Here is a 15,636-nt window from a genome sequence, read left to right on the forward strand (position 1 = left end):
TATTTTGAACACTACTGTATATACCTGGGGTGGGAGACAAAAATGTAAATGACCACTGTACTTTAGACTTGATCTCATTTGATTGATAAATGTGCTAAAAAGTAAATCTGTAAATCATGTTGTCATACCCCCCAAAAAATCACTCCAAAGTGTTGCTACTAAGTGTTTCCCATCTGTCTTACTTGTTCTCTACTGCTTGAGACAGATTATGCTTGACAACAGGCAATTAGAGATTTCAAGACGGCTTACTTTCTTTTCTGACTGAAAAACTTCTTATGGGTATAAGGCCTTGTTCACAAGCTGCATTCTCGCAGCAGACAAAATGCAGCGTTTTACAGTACTCAGCGTGTGCACATACCCTAACAGAGAAGTGGTCTTTTAGTTTGGGACAGGCAAGTCCCTAAACAATGGATGTTGGGAAGTGAGGGAAAGAAGATATCAGTACCTACAGTGCTGGCAGAGTGCTGATAAACGGGGACCACTCACTCAAAAATAGTGCATAGCAAGGTACCAAGCATAAGAGCAAAAAATAGCTAAACATTTTGATGACTGATCTGTTATGTTGAAATTGTGACAATAATCAGACCGATTAAAAAAAACAAAGAACCAATTTATGTAATTGACAGCAGAAAGTTCAGACACTGAACAGTAGACGTGAGCATCAAGGTAAACACTTTATTACCATATACATATAGATATATATTTATTCATATATTGATCAGAGCATCCATTCACTGAAACAAAGGGAATTGCAAAACATATTCATCGTACACGTAAGAGGAAATCAGACAACAGATTCTTGGAAAGTTCAACTCCATAACACTGAAACATTGGAGTCTAAAAATGTCACTCTTGAGGTGTCCAGCATAGGAATAAGAGTGGGTAAAACGCCAAATAAAATATGAGATGAAGGCCAGGAAGAACAAAAAGGTTCAAGAAAAAGACTTTACGTCATAAAAAAAAAACAACCAACACCAGATGGGCAATGAAAGTGAGAAACTGGATGGATCTGGCGCTCAGTAAAGCATGCACCATTGGCTCGGGTGATCAAACATTGTGTCAGGAGTCACATGCACTTAAGTGTTTAATATTTTATGACTGTACCTGCGCATAAAAGAGGAATGTTCTGCTTGGATTCTCTGCCAACGTTATGTATTAAGACTTTAAAGAGCAAATCTCACCGAGGCTTTAAAACAGTAGAAAAGGCCTGAAATGTTATTCTCCTATGGATGAATCAAACAGAGCAAAGACAATAATTCTAAATGGAGATGGTGTGAGTGGACCCACGGGTCCCGGGCCAGCGGCCACATCAGTAATGGAACACCATTGTGCTGGCAGAGATCGTAATTAAAACCTGGAGGGCAGTGCCATTATTGAGTAAAAAAGATGGCGACCCTAGCTCTGTTCCTTATGTGGGTATCCCCAGGTATAGGGGGTTGTCCAGCACCACCACACGGTTGTACTATGGCTTTAAAGTGAATTGAAACACAAGGTTTTTGCGATGTAATCTGTCAACACCATAAGGTAAGGACAGATTCCCCAATTCCAGCGATGTATCACTTAGTTTACTGGGTTCAGCAGTTATGTTACAGTCAGTTTTCTCTGCTGATCTAGCAGAGCTCTGAATGCTGAGCCCTGTATAACCCCGCACACATCAAAGATCATAGAGTGTACACAGAAAGCTGCAAGTGACAGAAAGCTGCTAATCAGTGCTGGGGCTGTGGTTGGACCAGGAGGCACGAGGCGTGCTGTTTTGTAGTGATAATTTGCTGCTGATAAAACACTAATTGTATTGAAAAAGCAAAACAGCCTAGTAAGTGACACATCACTGTAATCAGGGACTCTCCTCCTACATTATGGTGCTCTCAGATTATATAGCATAAAACCTGATGACAGATTCCCTTTAACTTTGCAAAAAAAAAATCCTATTAATTCACTGGAACAATTTGGTGCATTTTCTCGATCTCGGAGCATGGCAACGTTCTCTACATCTCTTATGTTCTGTCTGGTCTTCCGCTCCGGCTATGTACAGGATATCACAACGGATATCATTTACACAGGCTGACGGATAGGACCCAGGAGAACAAGTCCTTGTGTGCATGTCCAATGCCCCTTCTCCAGTGCGCTTGAACTGTCTCATCACACAGTGCAGACCTGCTTGTCTACAGTGCGCCTGTACCACCGCACACACCAGCTGGCACTGGCTGCGGAGACATTGCAATGAATGAAGGGCATTGTAGGAAACGGTCACTGCAGAAGGTGCGGAATACAAGCCGGTAGGTGCATGCCGACGATTGAGCAAAGGGCAGGGAAAAAAGGTATTGAGGGGTCACTATTAATGCCCTCTGGCAGGGTGGACTCCATTTAAAAAATAAACAAATTTAGGGTCTGAAAATGGAGGAGCCGCAAATATTAGAAAAGGCCAAAAATGATGCTGGTACACAGCAAAAAAGTAACATGTATACCGCCCAATTCCGCCCTTTTTAGTGGGACGGATACATTGGTGTGGGGATTAATCTAAGTTTTTGTTTCATGTTAGGAGAAAAATAATTCTAGCTGTGACTTTTCGTGTAGCTGGTAGAGAGCGACATTTTTATTAGTGTAAACATCTATTATGATACAGTGATAGAAGTACAACATATTACAATACTACACAGAGTCCTATCCTAAAGGACTGCGATTAACATGCTGTGTCACACCTACGATCAGCTCGGTGACCACTTCACATCCAGTCTTTATATGCCATTGTGTCATACCCGGACATGCTGGAGAATCAGAGTACTCCTAGCCCGGCTCCCATCACTTCACGGAGATGCATCTGTAAGTAATGTGCTTGTGTTCAAACAAAAGGAGTACAGACAGAAATTACTTACAGGAAAGCGATCAGAAAATGACCTTGCTTTTCTGTTAAATGTATTTTTTTTTTTTTTTAAATTTTCCCAACAATTTTTTTAGACTCTTACTTTTTGTACTTTCAGAAAGTTTTCAGCAAGCTCATTATCATCAGAGGCAGGATTACAGTGACAGGTGACACCTTTATACACAACTGATAACACAGGATCCACCAATGACAATAGGTGATGTCACAGCTGACCTGCTCCTCCTCCCTTCATAATGACCTTTGCACACGCTCATTAGATGCTTCAATAGAAAAGATAGGGCTGGTGTCTGGCCATTGTGGCTAATGTACATGTATTGTTTCCTAAAACAACAAGAAATTAAGAGTCTAAAAAAATCCTCAGTGGTCAGTGTGCAAATTTCAAGATTACTATTTTTTTTATTTTAATGCAAATTGTGGCATAGGGGCAAAAAAATAAAAAGGCAAAAATTGAAAAAAAAAATACATTTAAAACACAAATCTGATTTAAACAATGGATCAATCTCTGATGATAGATTCTCTTTAAAGGCGTTTTCCAACTTAAAAAAAAACAACACATAAATGGCCTTTGATACGTTATATAACTTACTGTATAATCTAGTTCAATTATCTCGGTGCCTAGGTCCTCTGGTAGCTCCTCTGGTCCCAGCATCTCCATACCATGTACTGTGCTTGACCGTGTTTCATATATCCACATATGACTATAGCCGACTGCTCACTTCAATAACTAAGCCAGGCCCTTCCTCTGACACAGCCTATGCAGAGACAAAGGAAGTGGGCAGCTCAGCTGCTGAAATGAGACAGTCAACCAGCCGCTCCTCTGATACAGCTTATGCATAGACAGAGGAGGTGGGCGGCTCAGCTGCTTAAATAAGACAGTCAGCCAGCCGCTCCTCTGATACAGCTTATGCATAGACAGTGGAGGTGGCGGCTCAGCTGCTGAAATGAGACAGTCAGCCAGCCGCTCCTCTGATACAGCTCATGCATAGACAGAGGAAGTGGCGGCTCAGCTGCTGAAATGAGACAGTCAGCCAGCCGCTCCTCTGATACAGCTTATGCATAGATAGAGGAGGCGGGCGGCTCAGCTGCTTAAATGAGACAGTCAACTACTCCTCTGATACAGCTTATGCATAGACAGAGGAGGTGGCGCCTCAGCTGCTTAAACAAGACAGGTCAGCCAGCCGCTCCTCTGATACAGCTTATGCATAGATAGAGGAGGCGGGCGGCTCAGCTGCTTAAATGAGACAGTCAACCGCTCCTCTGATACAGCTTATGCATAGACAGAGGAGGTGGCGGCTCAGCTGCTTAAACAAGACAGGTCAGCCAGCCGCTCCTCTGATACAGCTTATGCATAGATAGAGGAGGCGGCGGCTCAGCTGCTTAAATGAGACAGTCAACCGCTCCTCTGATACAGCTTATGCATAGACAGAGGAGGTGGCGGCTCAGCTGCTTAAACAAGACAGGTCAGCCAGCCGCTCCTCTGATACAGCTTATGCATAGATAGAGGAGGCGGGCGGCTCAGCAGCTTAAATGAGAAAGCAGACAGCCCCCTTTACATACAGCATTGAGAACAGAACCTGAAGTGAAGTAGCCAGGACCCATAGATCAGAGCATTGGGGCACCTGGTGTAAATGAATTATACTAAGAGTAAGGTATATAATTTACTAAGCTTATTCATGTATTTTTTTGTTGCCTGGACAACCCCTTTAAGAATTACAAAGCGCCCAATTGTAGTAGTATGCGACAATGGAAATTTAGATAAAAGGAGTCAATCCGGACATGGATACAGCACTCGTAGTATCTTTGAACATTCACTCACATCTATAGCTATTCATAAAGAGGATTTAGAAGGGCTACACTGATCCTTAGCTCTGTCACAGCCGGAGGGAAGGCCTTGCTGGCCGCTCAGTAGTTGTCTGCCATACACCTAGCAAAACCAGCTGCTGATCGGCTAAATAAACTCTGCGGAATCTTAAAATCTTATGTCACACCCTCCCCGTGGACTGATCAGACAATAAGGCAGAGGACGTGTCTGCAGGGGGATCAGAGGGAGACGAGGTGAGCTGGAAATGTCTCTCTTTTATTTTTTTAGAAGATGGGAATGTAGTTATCAATCTTGGCTCGGTGTCTCTGGGCGATGCACTCTGCGATCCAAACAATATTCCGGCATTCCTGCTCCTTTAGCTTCACAAAGGCATAAAACACACCAAAGTGGAACTGGTTTAGAAAGGCCAATTTATTCAATTTCACCTGTAAATGGTAAAAAAAAAAATTATATGAACAATCAGAAGAAGAAATTAGATGGAATACAACAATTCTTTGGACAGGTTTCATGAAAAAGTTGTGTGTGACTGTAATAGAAAATACATCCACTTAAAGGCGGAGTTCTTGTCCCAATACGTTGACTGCAATCTATATATACAGTGAATAGATATAAAAAAAATAAGTACCATATACACGCCCCTGTTAATATGCCAGGTTTTGTAATGTAAAAAAATCATACCAAGAAGAATGGTTTCAGAACTTTTTCTACCTTGAATGTCACCTACAGTATATTCTGTATAAACTCAGAGAAGAAAACTCAACACAAATCATTTTTGGGGGTGGGGGAATTAAAAAAAAACACAAAAATATGTTTGGTTAAGTGTGAACATCCTCTTACAAAGTAGTCAGCACATGGCGGTTATCATTTACAGTGATGCTCATTAACCCCTATAAAGTTTAGTTGTTCTAGTAGGATTTCCCTGCCATTTTCACATTTTCTTGGCTGCATTTTACAGCAAAAGCCATGGTCTGTAAACAGCTTACAACACAGCAAAAGGATCTCACTCTTGAAAATTATCAGTCAGCAGAGGGGTACAAAACATTTTCATGGCATCAGATATGCCACGAACACTGTGAAGTCATCAAGAAATGGCTTAAAATTGGCACAACACTAACATTACTGGAAGTCCCTCAAAAATTGCTAAAAAGACAAGACGAAAACTGGCCTGGTAGGCGGCCAAGAAGCCTATAGCAACATTACATGAGCTGCAGGAATTTCAGTAAGTACTGGTTGTGTAATGAATGTGACAACAATCTCCTGTATTCTTCATAAGTCTGACCTGTGGGGAAGGGTGGCAAGATGGATGCCTTTTCTGACAAAAAAACAAACAAAACAAAAAAAAACACCAAAGCACAACTATGTTTTTTGAAAACCTACATCAAGTCTGCCAAAACATGTTATGATGAGACCAAGGTTGAACCTTTTGGACATAGTTTCAAAAGGTATTTTTGATGCAATGCCAACACTAAGCACCACCAGAAGAACAGCATACCCACAATGAAGCATGGAGAAGGCAGTATTATGCTTTGGGGCTGTTTTTTGGTAGCTGGAAAGGGGGCATTATTCAACATGGAGGGAGTAATGAACAGTTATAAATATCAGTCAATTTTACATCAAAACCTTCAGGCCTCTACTAAAAGGCTGAAGATGAAAAGAAATTTCACTTTTCAGCACGACAACGATCCTAAGCGACCTCCAAATCAACAAATGATCAAAGTTCAACAAAGTAGAGCGGAAGAGAGGCAATATGACATCACAAGAAGCAAAAGAATCGCTGCCAGGATGATCTGTGACTGCTCAGAGCCGAGAAAGATAATCACGGGGCAGCACAGGCAGGCAAATAGCAGCTACAGTTGATAGAAAACATGCATGACCGTCTTCTCCGCGATCCCAAAGCTGTATAGTTTAATTACACTGAAATCTGGCACAAACTCCGAGACCTTATCAACCTGTAAATGTTTTATGCACAAAGACTGAACCCTTTCTTTTAATTAAATGGAAAGACACAATATCAGCATACTGGCAAAAACCAGCTACAAAGCCACTAAAATCTTGGCAAGGAAGCCTGCCCTTTAGCTTAAAAGATTGTTATTCTATTGAGCACACGGGTATTGGCTCTGGATCACGTTCATGGAGCGGCTGTGTAGTCCATATGTGAAATTCATCATGGCTGAATATAAAGCTTCTCCAATATGATGGATCCTGCGTGTGTGTAAGGCGCAGAGACACCATATCTGCACCCCCTATCCCACACTTTAAGACTCCATATTAGGTTTTAAAAGGAATCTGTCACTGGGAGTTTGCCACCTAATCTGAGAGCAGCATGGTGTAGGGGAAGAGTCCCTGATTCCAGTGATGTGTCACTTACTGGGCTACTTGCTGCAGTTTTGGTAAAATCACTGTTTTATCTGCTGTGCTCAGTATAACCCCACCCACACCACTGATTGGCAGCTGTGCGCCCATGTACAGTGTATACAGAAACCTGCCAATCAGTGGTGTGGGAGGGGTTATACAGAGTTCAGTATTCAGAGAACTGGCAAAGCAGATAAAGTAGGGATTTTATCAAAATTACAGCAAGTAGCCCAATAAGTGACACATCACAGGAATTAGGGTCTTTTGCCCTTATATTATGGTATCTCAGCTTAGGTGGTAAAAACCTGGAGACAGATTCTTTTTAAAGTGAAGCTCGACTGTGATAACAATGTATAATACTGCCCGGAGGATACATGCTGAATATATAGACAATCTATAGTCTCATGGAAACTATAAGCAAGTAGGTTATATTTTTGAAAAGCAAGGCAGACTCGCTCATTTACACAGACTTATGTTTATTAGCCCAGTCAAACGGATTGCTCTAACACCAGTATTAACGGGCACTCATGTTCTGTGTTGTAAGGTGTAGCGACACTAACAGTACTCGTTATGTGAAGCCTACCATATATAGCGTCCTATAGACAGAGAGAAAATATCCCTCCCAGGGTTCACATATACTAAATTCCCACTATGGATTTAGCCATGCACCTGTATCAGATCCCCTGCCTTTATTACATGCAGATTTGTTACGGATTTTAATGTACATTCTGCCACACACTTCACCCAATGTACAGGTGCTTCTCACTAAATTAGAATATCATCAAAAAGTTAATTTATTTCAGTTCTTCAATCCAAAAAGTGAAACTCATATTATATAGAGTCATTACACACAGAGTGATCTATTTCAAGTGTTTATTTCTGTTAATGTTGATGATTATGGCTTACAGCCAATGAAGACACAAAAGTCATTATCTCACTAAATTAGAATAATTAACAAAAAACACTTGCAAAGGCTTCCTAAGCATTTAAAAAGGTCCCTTAGTCTGTTTCAGTAGGCTCCACAATCATGGGGAAGACTGCTGACTTGACAGATGTCCAAAAGGCAGTCATTGACACACTCCACAAGGAGTGTAAGCCACAAAAGGTCATTGCTAAAGAAGCTGGCTGTTCACAGCGTGCTGTATCCAATCATATTAATGGAAAGTTGATTGGAAGGAAAAAGTGTGGTAGAAAAAGGTGCACAAGCGGCATAACCACAGCCTTGAAAAAAAATTTGGGGGAGATTCACAAGGAGTGGACTGCTGCTGGAGTCATTGCTTCAAGAGCCACCACACACAGACATATCCAGGACATGGGCTACAAGTGCCACATTCCTTGTGTCAAGCCACACATGACCAATCGACAACGCCAGGAGCGTCTTACCTGGGCCAAGGAGAAAAAGACCTGGACTGTTGCTCAGTGGTCCAAGGTGTTTTCAGATGAAAGCAAATTTTGCGTTTCATTTGGAAATCAAGGTCCTAGAGTCTGGAGGAAGAGTGGAGAGGCCACAATCCAAGCTGCTTGAGGTCTAGTGTGAAGTTTCCACAATCAGTGATGGTTTGGGGAGCCATGTCATCTGCTGGTGTAGGTCCACTGTGTTTTACTAAGACCAAAGTCAGCGCAGCCGTCTACCAAGAAATTTTAGAGCACTTCATGCTTCTCTCTGCCAACAGGCTTTTTGGAGATGGAAATGTCATTCTCCAGCAGGACTTGGCACCTGTCCACACTGCCAAAAGTACCAATACCTGGTTTACACAACAGTATCACTGAGCTTGATTGGCAGCAAACTCGCCTGACCTTAACCCCATAGAGAATCTGTGGGTTATTGTCAAGAGGAAGATGAGAGACACCAGACCCAACAATGCAGACGAGCTGAAGGCTGCTATCAAAGCAACCTGGGCTTCCATAACACCTCAGCAGTGCCACAGGCTGATCGCCTCCATGCCACGCCGCATTGATGCAGTAATTGATGCAAAAGGAGCCCCGACCAAGTATTGAGTGCATTTACTGAACATACATTTCAGTAGGCCAAGATTTCAGATTTTAAAAACATTTTTCAAGCTGTTGTTATAAAGTATTCTAATTTACTGAGATAATGACTTTTGTGTTTTCATTGGCTGCAAGCCATAATCATCAACATTAACAGAAATAAACACTTGAAATAGATCACTCTGTTTGTAGTGACTCTATATAATATATGAGTTTCACTCTTTGCATTGAAGAACTGAAATAAATTCATTTTTTGATGATATTCTAATTTAGTGAGAAGCACTTGTATAATAAAGTGACATGACATCTGAAGTAAAAATCTGCAGCATAAATTGATAAACATTTTCATAATATCTATATATATATAATCGTCTTATCCCGTCTGTCTGTCTTGGAAATCCCACGTCGCTCATTGGTCCGGCAGCGGCCAATCAGCTCCGCGGGATTTCTGAAAAAAGATGGCGGCTGCTAGCGGCTCATCTGCGGGACGGAGATGCAGCCGGGAGATGACCGGCGCGAGGCGCTCATCTTCCGGCCGGTAGCAGAAGGACCTCTATGCGGAAGGGAGGACCGGGGAGCGGCGCTGCGGGTCTGGATACTTCTGCTGCGAGCAGCCGCTCATCTCCCAGCTGCTTGCAGCGGAAGTACCCGCACAGGCAGCGCCGCTCCCCGGTACTCACTAATACGACGCTGATTGGTCGCGACCGCCGGGCGCGACCAATCAGCGATTTTTGCGCCAAATGTAAACCCCGCTCTGCTGATTGGTCGCGGTGGCCGGCCGCGTCCAATCAGCAGTATTGGCGCCAAATTTAAACCCCGCTCTGCTGATTGGTCGCGGTGGCCGGCCGCGTCCAATCAGCAGTATTGGCGCCAAAGTTAAACCCCGCTCTGCTGATTGGTCGCGGTGGCCGGCCGCGTCCAATCAGCAGTATTGGCGCCAAAGTTAAACCCCGCTCTGCTGACTGGTTGCGGTCGCCGGCTGTCAGGTACACATGAATTGGCCAATTTATGCGCTAAGATTTCTCATTTATTTACAGCAGTAATGCTATTCATTTTCCATACTTCATATTTACATGCGCTCAAAAAATGTTTCATTTATTTCTATTTTCTACAGCAGTTATGCTATTCATATTTCATATCTATATACTCAGTGTTACAGTGTGCTACTTCATTTGTTCAATCACCATTATTGGCGCCAAATTTAAACAACGCTCTGCTGATTGGTTGCGTTCGCTGGCCGCGACCAATCAGCATTATTGGCGCCAAATTTAAACCCCGCTCTGCTGATTAGTCGCGACCGCCGACCGTGACCAATCTGCGATATAGCCGCCAAATTTTAACACCGCTTTGCCGATTGTTCACGGTTGCCGGCCTCGACTAATCAGCGATTTTGGCGCCAAATTTAAACACCGCTCTGCTGATTGCGCCCGGTCGGCCGCATACATATTCTAGAATACCCGATGCGTTCGAATCGGGCCACCATCTAGTGATATTATATTAATCTTGCAGTTTTTACACTGGACACTGAGGCTTTTTTAGACTCTTAATTCCTGTTTCAGGAAGAGTTTACAGCAGTTTATCATCAGAGGCAGGATTACAATGACAGGTAACACCTGTGTACACGCTAATAACACAGGAGCCACCAATCACAATGGGCGATGTCATAGCTGAACTTACACTCACATTAGATGCTTCAATTCTAAAGATAGCCACAACAGGCAGACCCCGGCCCTATGTACATGTGTTGTTTCCTGAAACATCAGGAAGTTAGAGTCTAAAAAAGCCCCAATGGTCGGTGTGAAAATTGCAAGATTTATATTTTTAGTTTTATTATAGTTTGCGCTATTGAAATGTAAACATTTTTTTTTTTAAAAATACAGTGTATATAATGCTCATCATTTGTAATACAGCACACAGTGCCGCATATCTAATCCCATCATGTGTGATACAGTGGCGCATATCTAATGCACATCATGCGTGATACAGCGCACAGTGCCGCATATCTAATCCTATCATGTGTGATACAACGCAGTGCCTTGTTTCAAACGCCCATCATATGTGATACAGTCTGCAGTGCCATGCATCTAATGCCCATCATATGTGATACAGTCGGCAGTGCCATGCATCTAATGCCCATCATATGTGATACAGTCTGCAGTGCCATGTATCTAATGCCCATCATATGTGATACAGTCTGCAGTGCCATGTATCTAATGCCCATCATATGTGATACAGTCTGCAGTGCCATGTATCTAATGCCCATCATATGTGATACAGTTTGCAGTGCCATGTATCTAATGCCCATCATATGTGATACAGTTTGCAGTGCCATGTATCTAATGCCCATCATATGTGATACAGTTTGCAGTGCCATGTATCTAATGCCCATCATATGTGATACAGTCTGCAGTGCCATGTATCTAATGCCCATCATATGTGATACAGTCTGCAGTGCCATGTATCTAATGCCCATCATATGTGATACAGTCTGCAGTGCCATGTATCTAATGCCCATCATATGTGATACAGTCTGCAGTGCCATGTATCTAATGCCCATCATATGTGATACAGTTTGCAGTGCCATGTATCTAATGCCCATCATATGTGATACAGTTTGCAGTGCCATGTATCTAATGCCCATCATATGTGATACAGTCTGAATTGCCATGAATCTAATGCCCCTAATTCCTCGTATCTAATGCCATCATGTGTGATATAGCCAGAAGAACAGAGTATCTAATCCCATCATGTGTGATTAAGTCAGCAGAGTTGTGTATCTAATCCCATCATGTATGACACAGCCCGCAGAGACGCATAATTAATACCAGCATGTGATAAACTCCCCGTATCTAATCCCAGCGTGTAATGTAGATATGTGTATCTAATCCCAGAGAGTGATACGGTGAGCAGCACCAACTAACAGAATAGGCGCTGCAGTCCGTCCTCGGTGACGCTGTCTACTTGTCAGTATCAACTTTGCAGTCACCAACACAACAGCTTCGAACTGTGATCCTAAACATCCTCTATTATCCTTTTGCAAATGCCAAGAAGAGGAGGGGAGCAGTGACATCACACACAGACCCCACCCACTTTTACTGCAGTCGTAATGTGAGCTAGTTGAACACTAGGTTTTTAAGCCAATTTTCAGTAGCTCCTCCCCCTAGTGTTTAAAAGTGGAAATATCAAACCTTTTCTATTAATTTTTCATATTTTATAACACAAACAAAAGTTAAGTTTTACGGTTTTAATTTTTGCAAAAAAATAACAATTTTTTAAATGGTTGAACTTTTTTTTTTTTATTGCACATTCCCTTTAATGTAAAAAAAACTGATTTAAATAATAGATAATTTTTTTAACGATAGCTTTCCTTTAAGAGTATGGAAGCAAACAAATATCCTGTAACATATTGGAGTCATTGGGAAAGTTGTCAGACGTCTGTCATTGATCGCTCAGTCCCAGCTAATGGTCTATGCCAACCACAGGAAAAGGACGACTTTATTATAGACCTAGAGGCCAAGCCATGCAAAGTTTCACAGTCAGGGTGTTCAGACAGTCCTGTAGCCGGCTTTAATCATAGAACTACTCCAGTGATACAGAAATAAAATGTGAGCAAAATCCAGGGAGTTTGGGAGAGCGCTAAATGCATCAGTCTGAAGGGAAGGATGTTACAACAGCAGCGACACCTCAGCTGTGAGAACTGTAAGGCATGGGCAAGTTGTAAAGAGTAACTGTACTTTAAAGCCATTTTCAGAATAAGCGGTCATAACACCAATATATAACCCTATTTCTGGCTATAACATGACTTGTGTCCTTGATTTTACCAGTTTTCCCTTATGCAGACTTTACAATTGACTCTGAGTTGGTAGGAGGAGACAGTTGCTGTGATCTCTCCCATACCCAGTACAGCTCTTTATTCCTTTTTTACCACGCAAAGAGATGAAGCATCAGTATGAATGATATTATACAGCAGCGATGAGCGGTCTCAATATGAATCAAGCTTTGATACGAGGTAAAAGACTTGTTAGAAAGCTCATTGCGAGCTTTCTGTGTCTCCCTCTGCCTGTTTTCTCTCCCTGTTCCTCACTCCTACTCCCCTCTCTATAACATATACGGTAATAGGCTGAATTACATGATACCACAGTGAGCTGACAGTCAGTCTTATCTAAGCAACACCCATTTTATTTGTTTTTTCCTAGTGGATGGGGCAAAGAGGAGGGGAAGGAGTGTCTGATAAGTGGGGAAGGCAGAAGATTTTTCTGATAAAATGTATTGCAAAAATTCTTATATTTGCCTGAACTATTGAGTTACGATACGGGTGACTAGTGACGCGCGAACGTGCTCGGATAAGGGGTTATCAGAGCACGTTCGGGTGCTAACAGAGTATCTTCGGCGTGATTGCAAAATAGGTCAGCATCACCCCGACTGCATTATTCGCGGCAGTTTGACAGCCTAACAATCATACGGCCGCGACACAAACCTATTTTGTGAGCACGCCGAAGATACTCGGTTAGCACCCGAACGTGCTCTGATAACCCCGTATCAGAGCACGCTCACGCATCACTACTGATGACCTATCCTTAAAGGGGTATTCCCATCTCCAAGATCCTATTCCAATATGTAGTAGGTGTAATAATAATAATATTAGCCAATACCTCCAATTAGAAATATAGTATAGTTCTTCCGATTCGCTATGTCGCTTATCCCATGTGCACGGCATTGCAGTAGCTTAGATATTTATGGTTATACCCACTACAGCTAACTGGCACTTTATGAGTGGTCGTAACCATGGATACCTAAGCTACTACAATGCCCTGCACATGGGGTAAGTGACATAGCGAATCAGAAGGACTATACTACATTTCTAATTGGAGGTATTGGCTAATATTATTATTACACCTACTACATATTGGGATAGGATCTTGGAGATGGGAATACCCCTTTAAGTCTGAGAGCAGATAGCCTCACCAATCAGCTTCAATTGAAAAAAAGAGCTGAGCAGCAGTTCACACTTAGATCTATCCACTGTCGGGCCTGAAAATAGCTGATAGGTGGGGGGTGCCAAGAGTAGGTCATAAATACCATAAGGCCAGATATCTCCATTCAAGCAAATTAAAAACCTATTTTGGATGTGTGATCGGCTGTCCTTAATGCGCAGAGCCCCTTTAGTATAAATATGAGTATGTGAAGTGTAGTAGCAATAATTCAGCCTCCAGTCTAACTGATAAAACAGACCCCCTTAATTAAATATGATTTCCACAATCACTGATACACTAATGACCCTTCTTCTATATAAGAATAGAGACAGTCTGAAGTCCCGGACTGCTGTCATTTGGATGCAGAACTGGCACCTGGACGGCGCGCCTCGCTCCCTCCAGGATTAAAAAAGAGCACTCTGATCCTCACTGCAGCCAAGAGCTTGTGTGCTAAGAGCAATGACTGAGAAGCAGCAGCCGCCAAGCAAACATCTGCTTGTAACGGCTCGTATCAGAGCTGGGCACGACACCGTTACAGCATGGATGTGGTGACCGGTGTTCCAGAGAGGATCTAGAACCCTCAGGCAAAATTATAAGGTCATATAGATAGAAGGATCATATATTAGGTGCTAAACAAGTGTGTTAAGGGGGTTACACTGCTGGTCACCACTGCAGCCAGTTACTGGTTGCAGCTGTCTTGTGCCATGATCGCCAGAAAAGTAAGGGAATTGGAAGAGTACTTGCTAGAGGATGACTGGGGAGGTGATTGGTAGGAGAGAATTCATTATTTTTTGACCATGCAAATAGAGTATAAGTAGGATATTTAGTTCATATTCCCAGATGTACTACCAGGTCAGTATGGTCTTCTGATTACGGGTCCATATAGTTTGAATTAGTTGCTTCTTTTAACAATGGGGTTTCATTAAAATATTGGATAATCTGGCTTCTACATCCTTTATGTATCATTGTACATAGCAGACTGTGGAATGAGTTAATCAGCCAGAGAGCTCCATGAAAGACTAGGTATGTAAGTCTTATCTCCTAAGCAATCCTTTAAACTGATAACAGGAATGTTGGACTTTTATCTGGTCAAAAACCAGCTTACAAGAGGGTTGAGGGGAAGAGAGATAAGTGTTATAGATCGTACCTTCAGAGGTGCTATCTGATGGATTGAACTACTCTGAATTAATTTTGTACTGTGATACACAGAGGCTGTAGAACATTTTTTTTTTATGAAAACACCTGAAAGGAGAAGTTATTTGTAGCTGGGGCTCCACTGATCCTGAAAACTAGACTGTGGAGCACCTGTTGGAATGGAGAGATGGTGGAGCATTCACACCATCGCTATATTAAAGGGATACTCAGGGGAGATAAAACATTTTTGTACTGTCCTTGCCCTCAAACTATAAAGATGAAATGCCCAGTGCACTTTAATTATATTTATAACCCTTGTCACACCAGCCCCCCTGATAATGTCTCCCTGTCTGCAGTCTGAGGTGAGGGGGTGTGGCCTGCTTCCTGCTAGTAGCCCTGCAGTGAAGGAGACATTATCAGGGGGCTGTCTGTTGCTACTAAAAGCCAGGAGCAGACCACGCCCCCTCACCTCAGACTGCAGACAG

The 15,636-nt window shown here is 42.5% G+C and overlaps 1 protein-coding gene across 1 annotated transcript in view; it reads right to left on the minus strand.

Moving 5' to 3' along the window:
• Positions 1–655: 655 nt before the first annotated feature.
• Positions 656–15,636, minus strand: part of ATP6V0D1 (ATPase H+ transporting V0 subunit d1) — a 105,265-nt gene continuing 90,284 nt past the window's right edge. The window contains exon 8 of the mRNA XM_073659326.1: positions 656–5,128. Within this exon, the coding sequence (XP_073515427.1) occupies positions 4,967–5,128 (162 nt within the window). The 3' untranslated portion in view covers positions 656–4,966. The remainder of the gene's footprint in view (positions 5,129–15,636) is intronic.

Source organism: Phyllobates terribilis, unplaced genomic scaffold (assembly GCF_046119375.1).
Source record: "Phyllobates terribilis strain yellow unplaced genomic scaffold, ASM4611937v1 Scaffold_13__5_contigs__length_258822181, whole genome shotgun sequence".
NCBI classification, from domain to species: Eukaryota; Metazoa; Chordata; class Amphibia; order Anura; family Dendrobatidae; genus Phyllobates; species Phyllobates terribilis.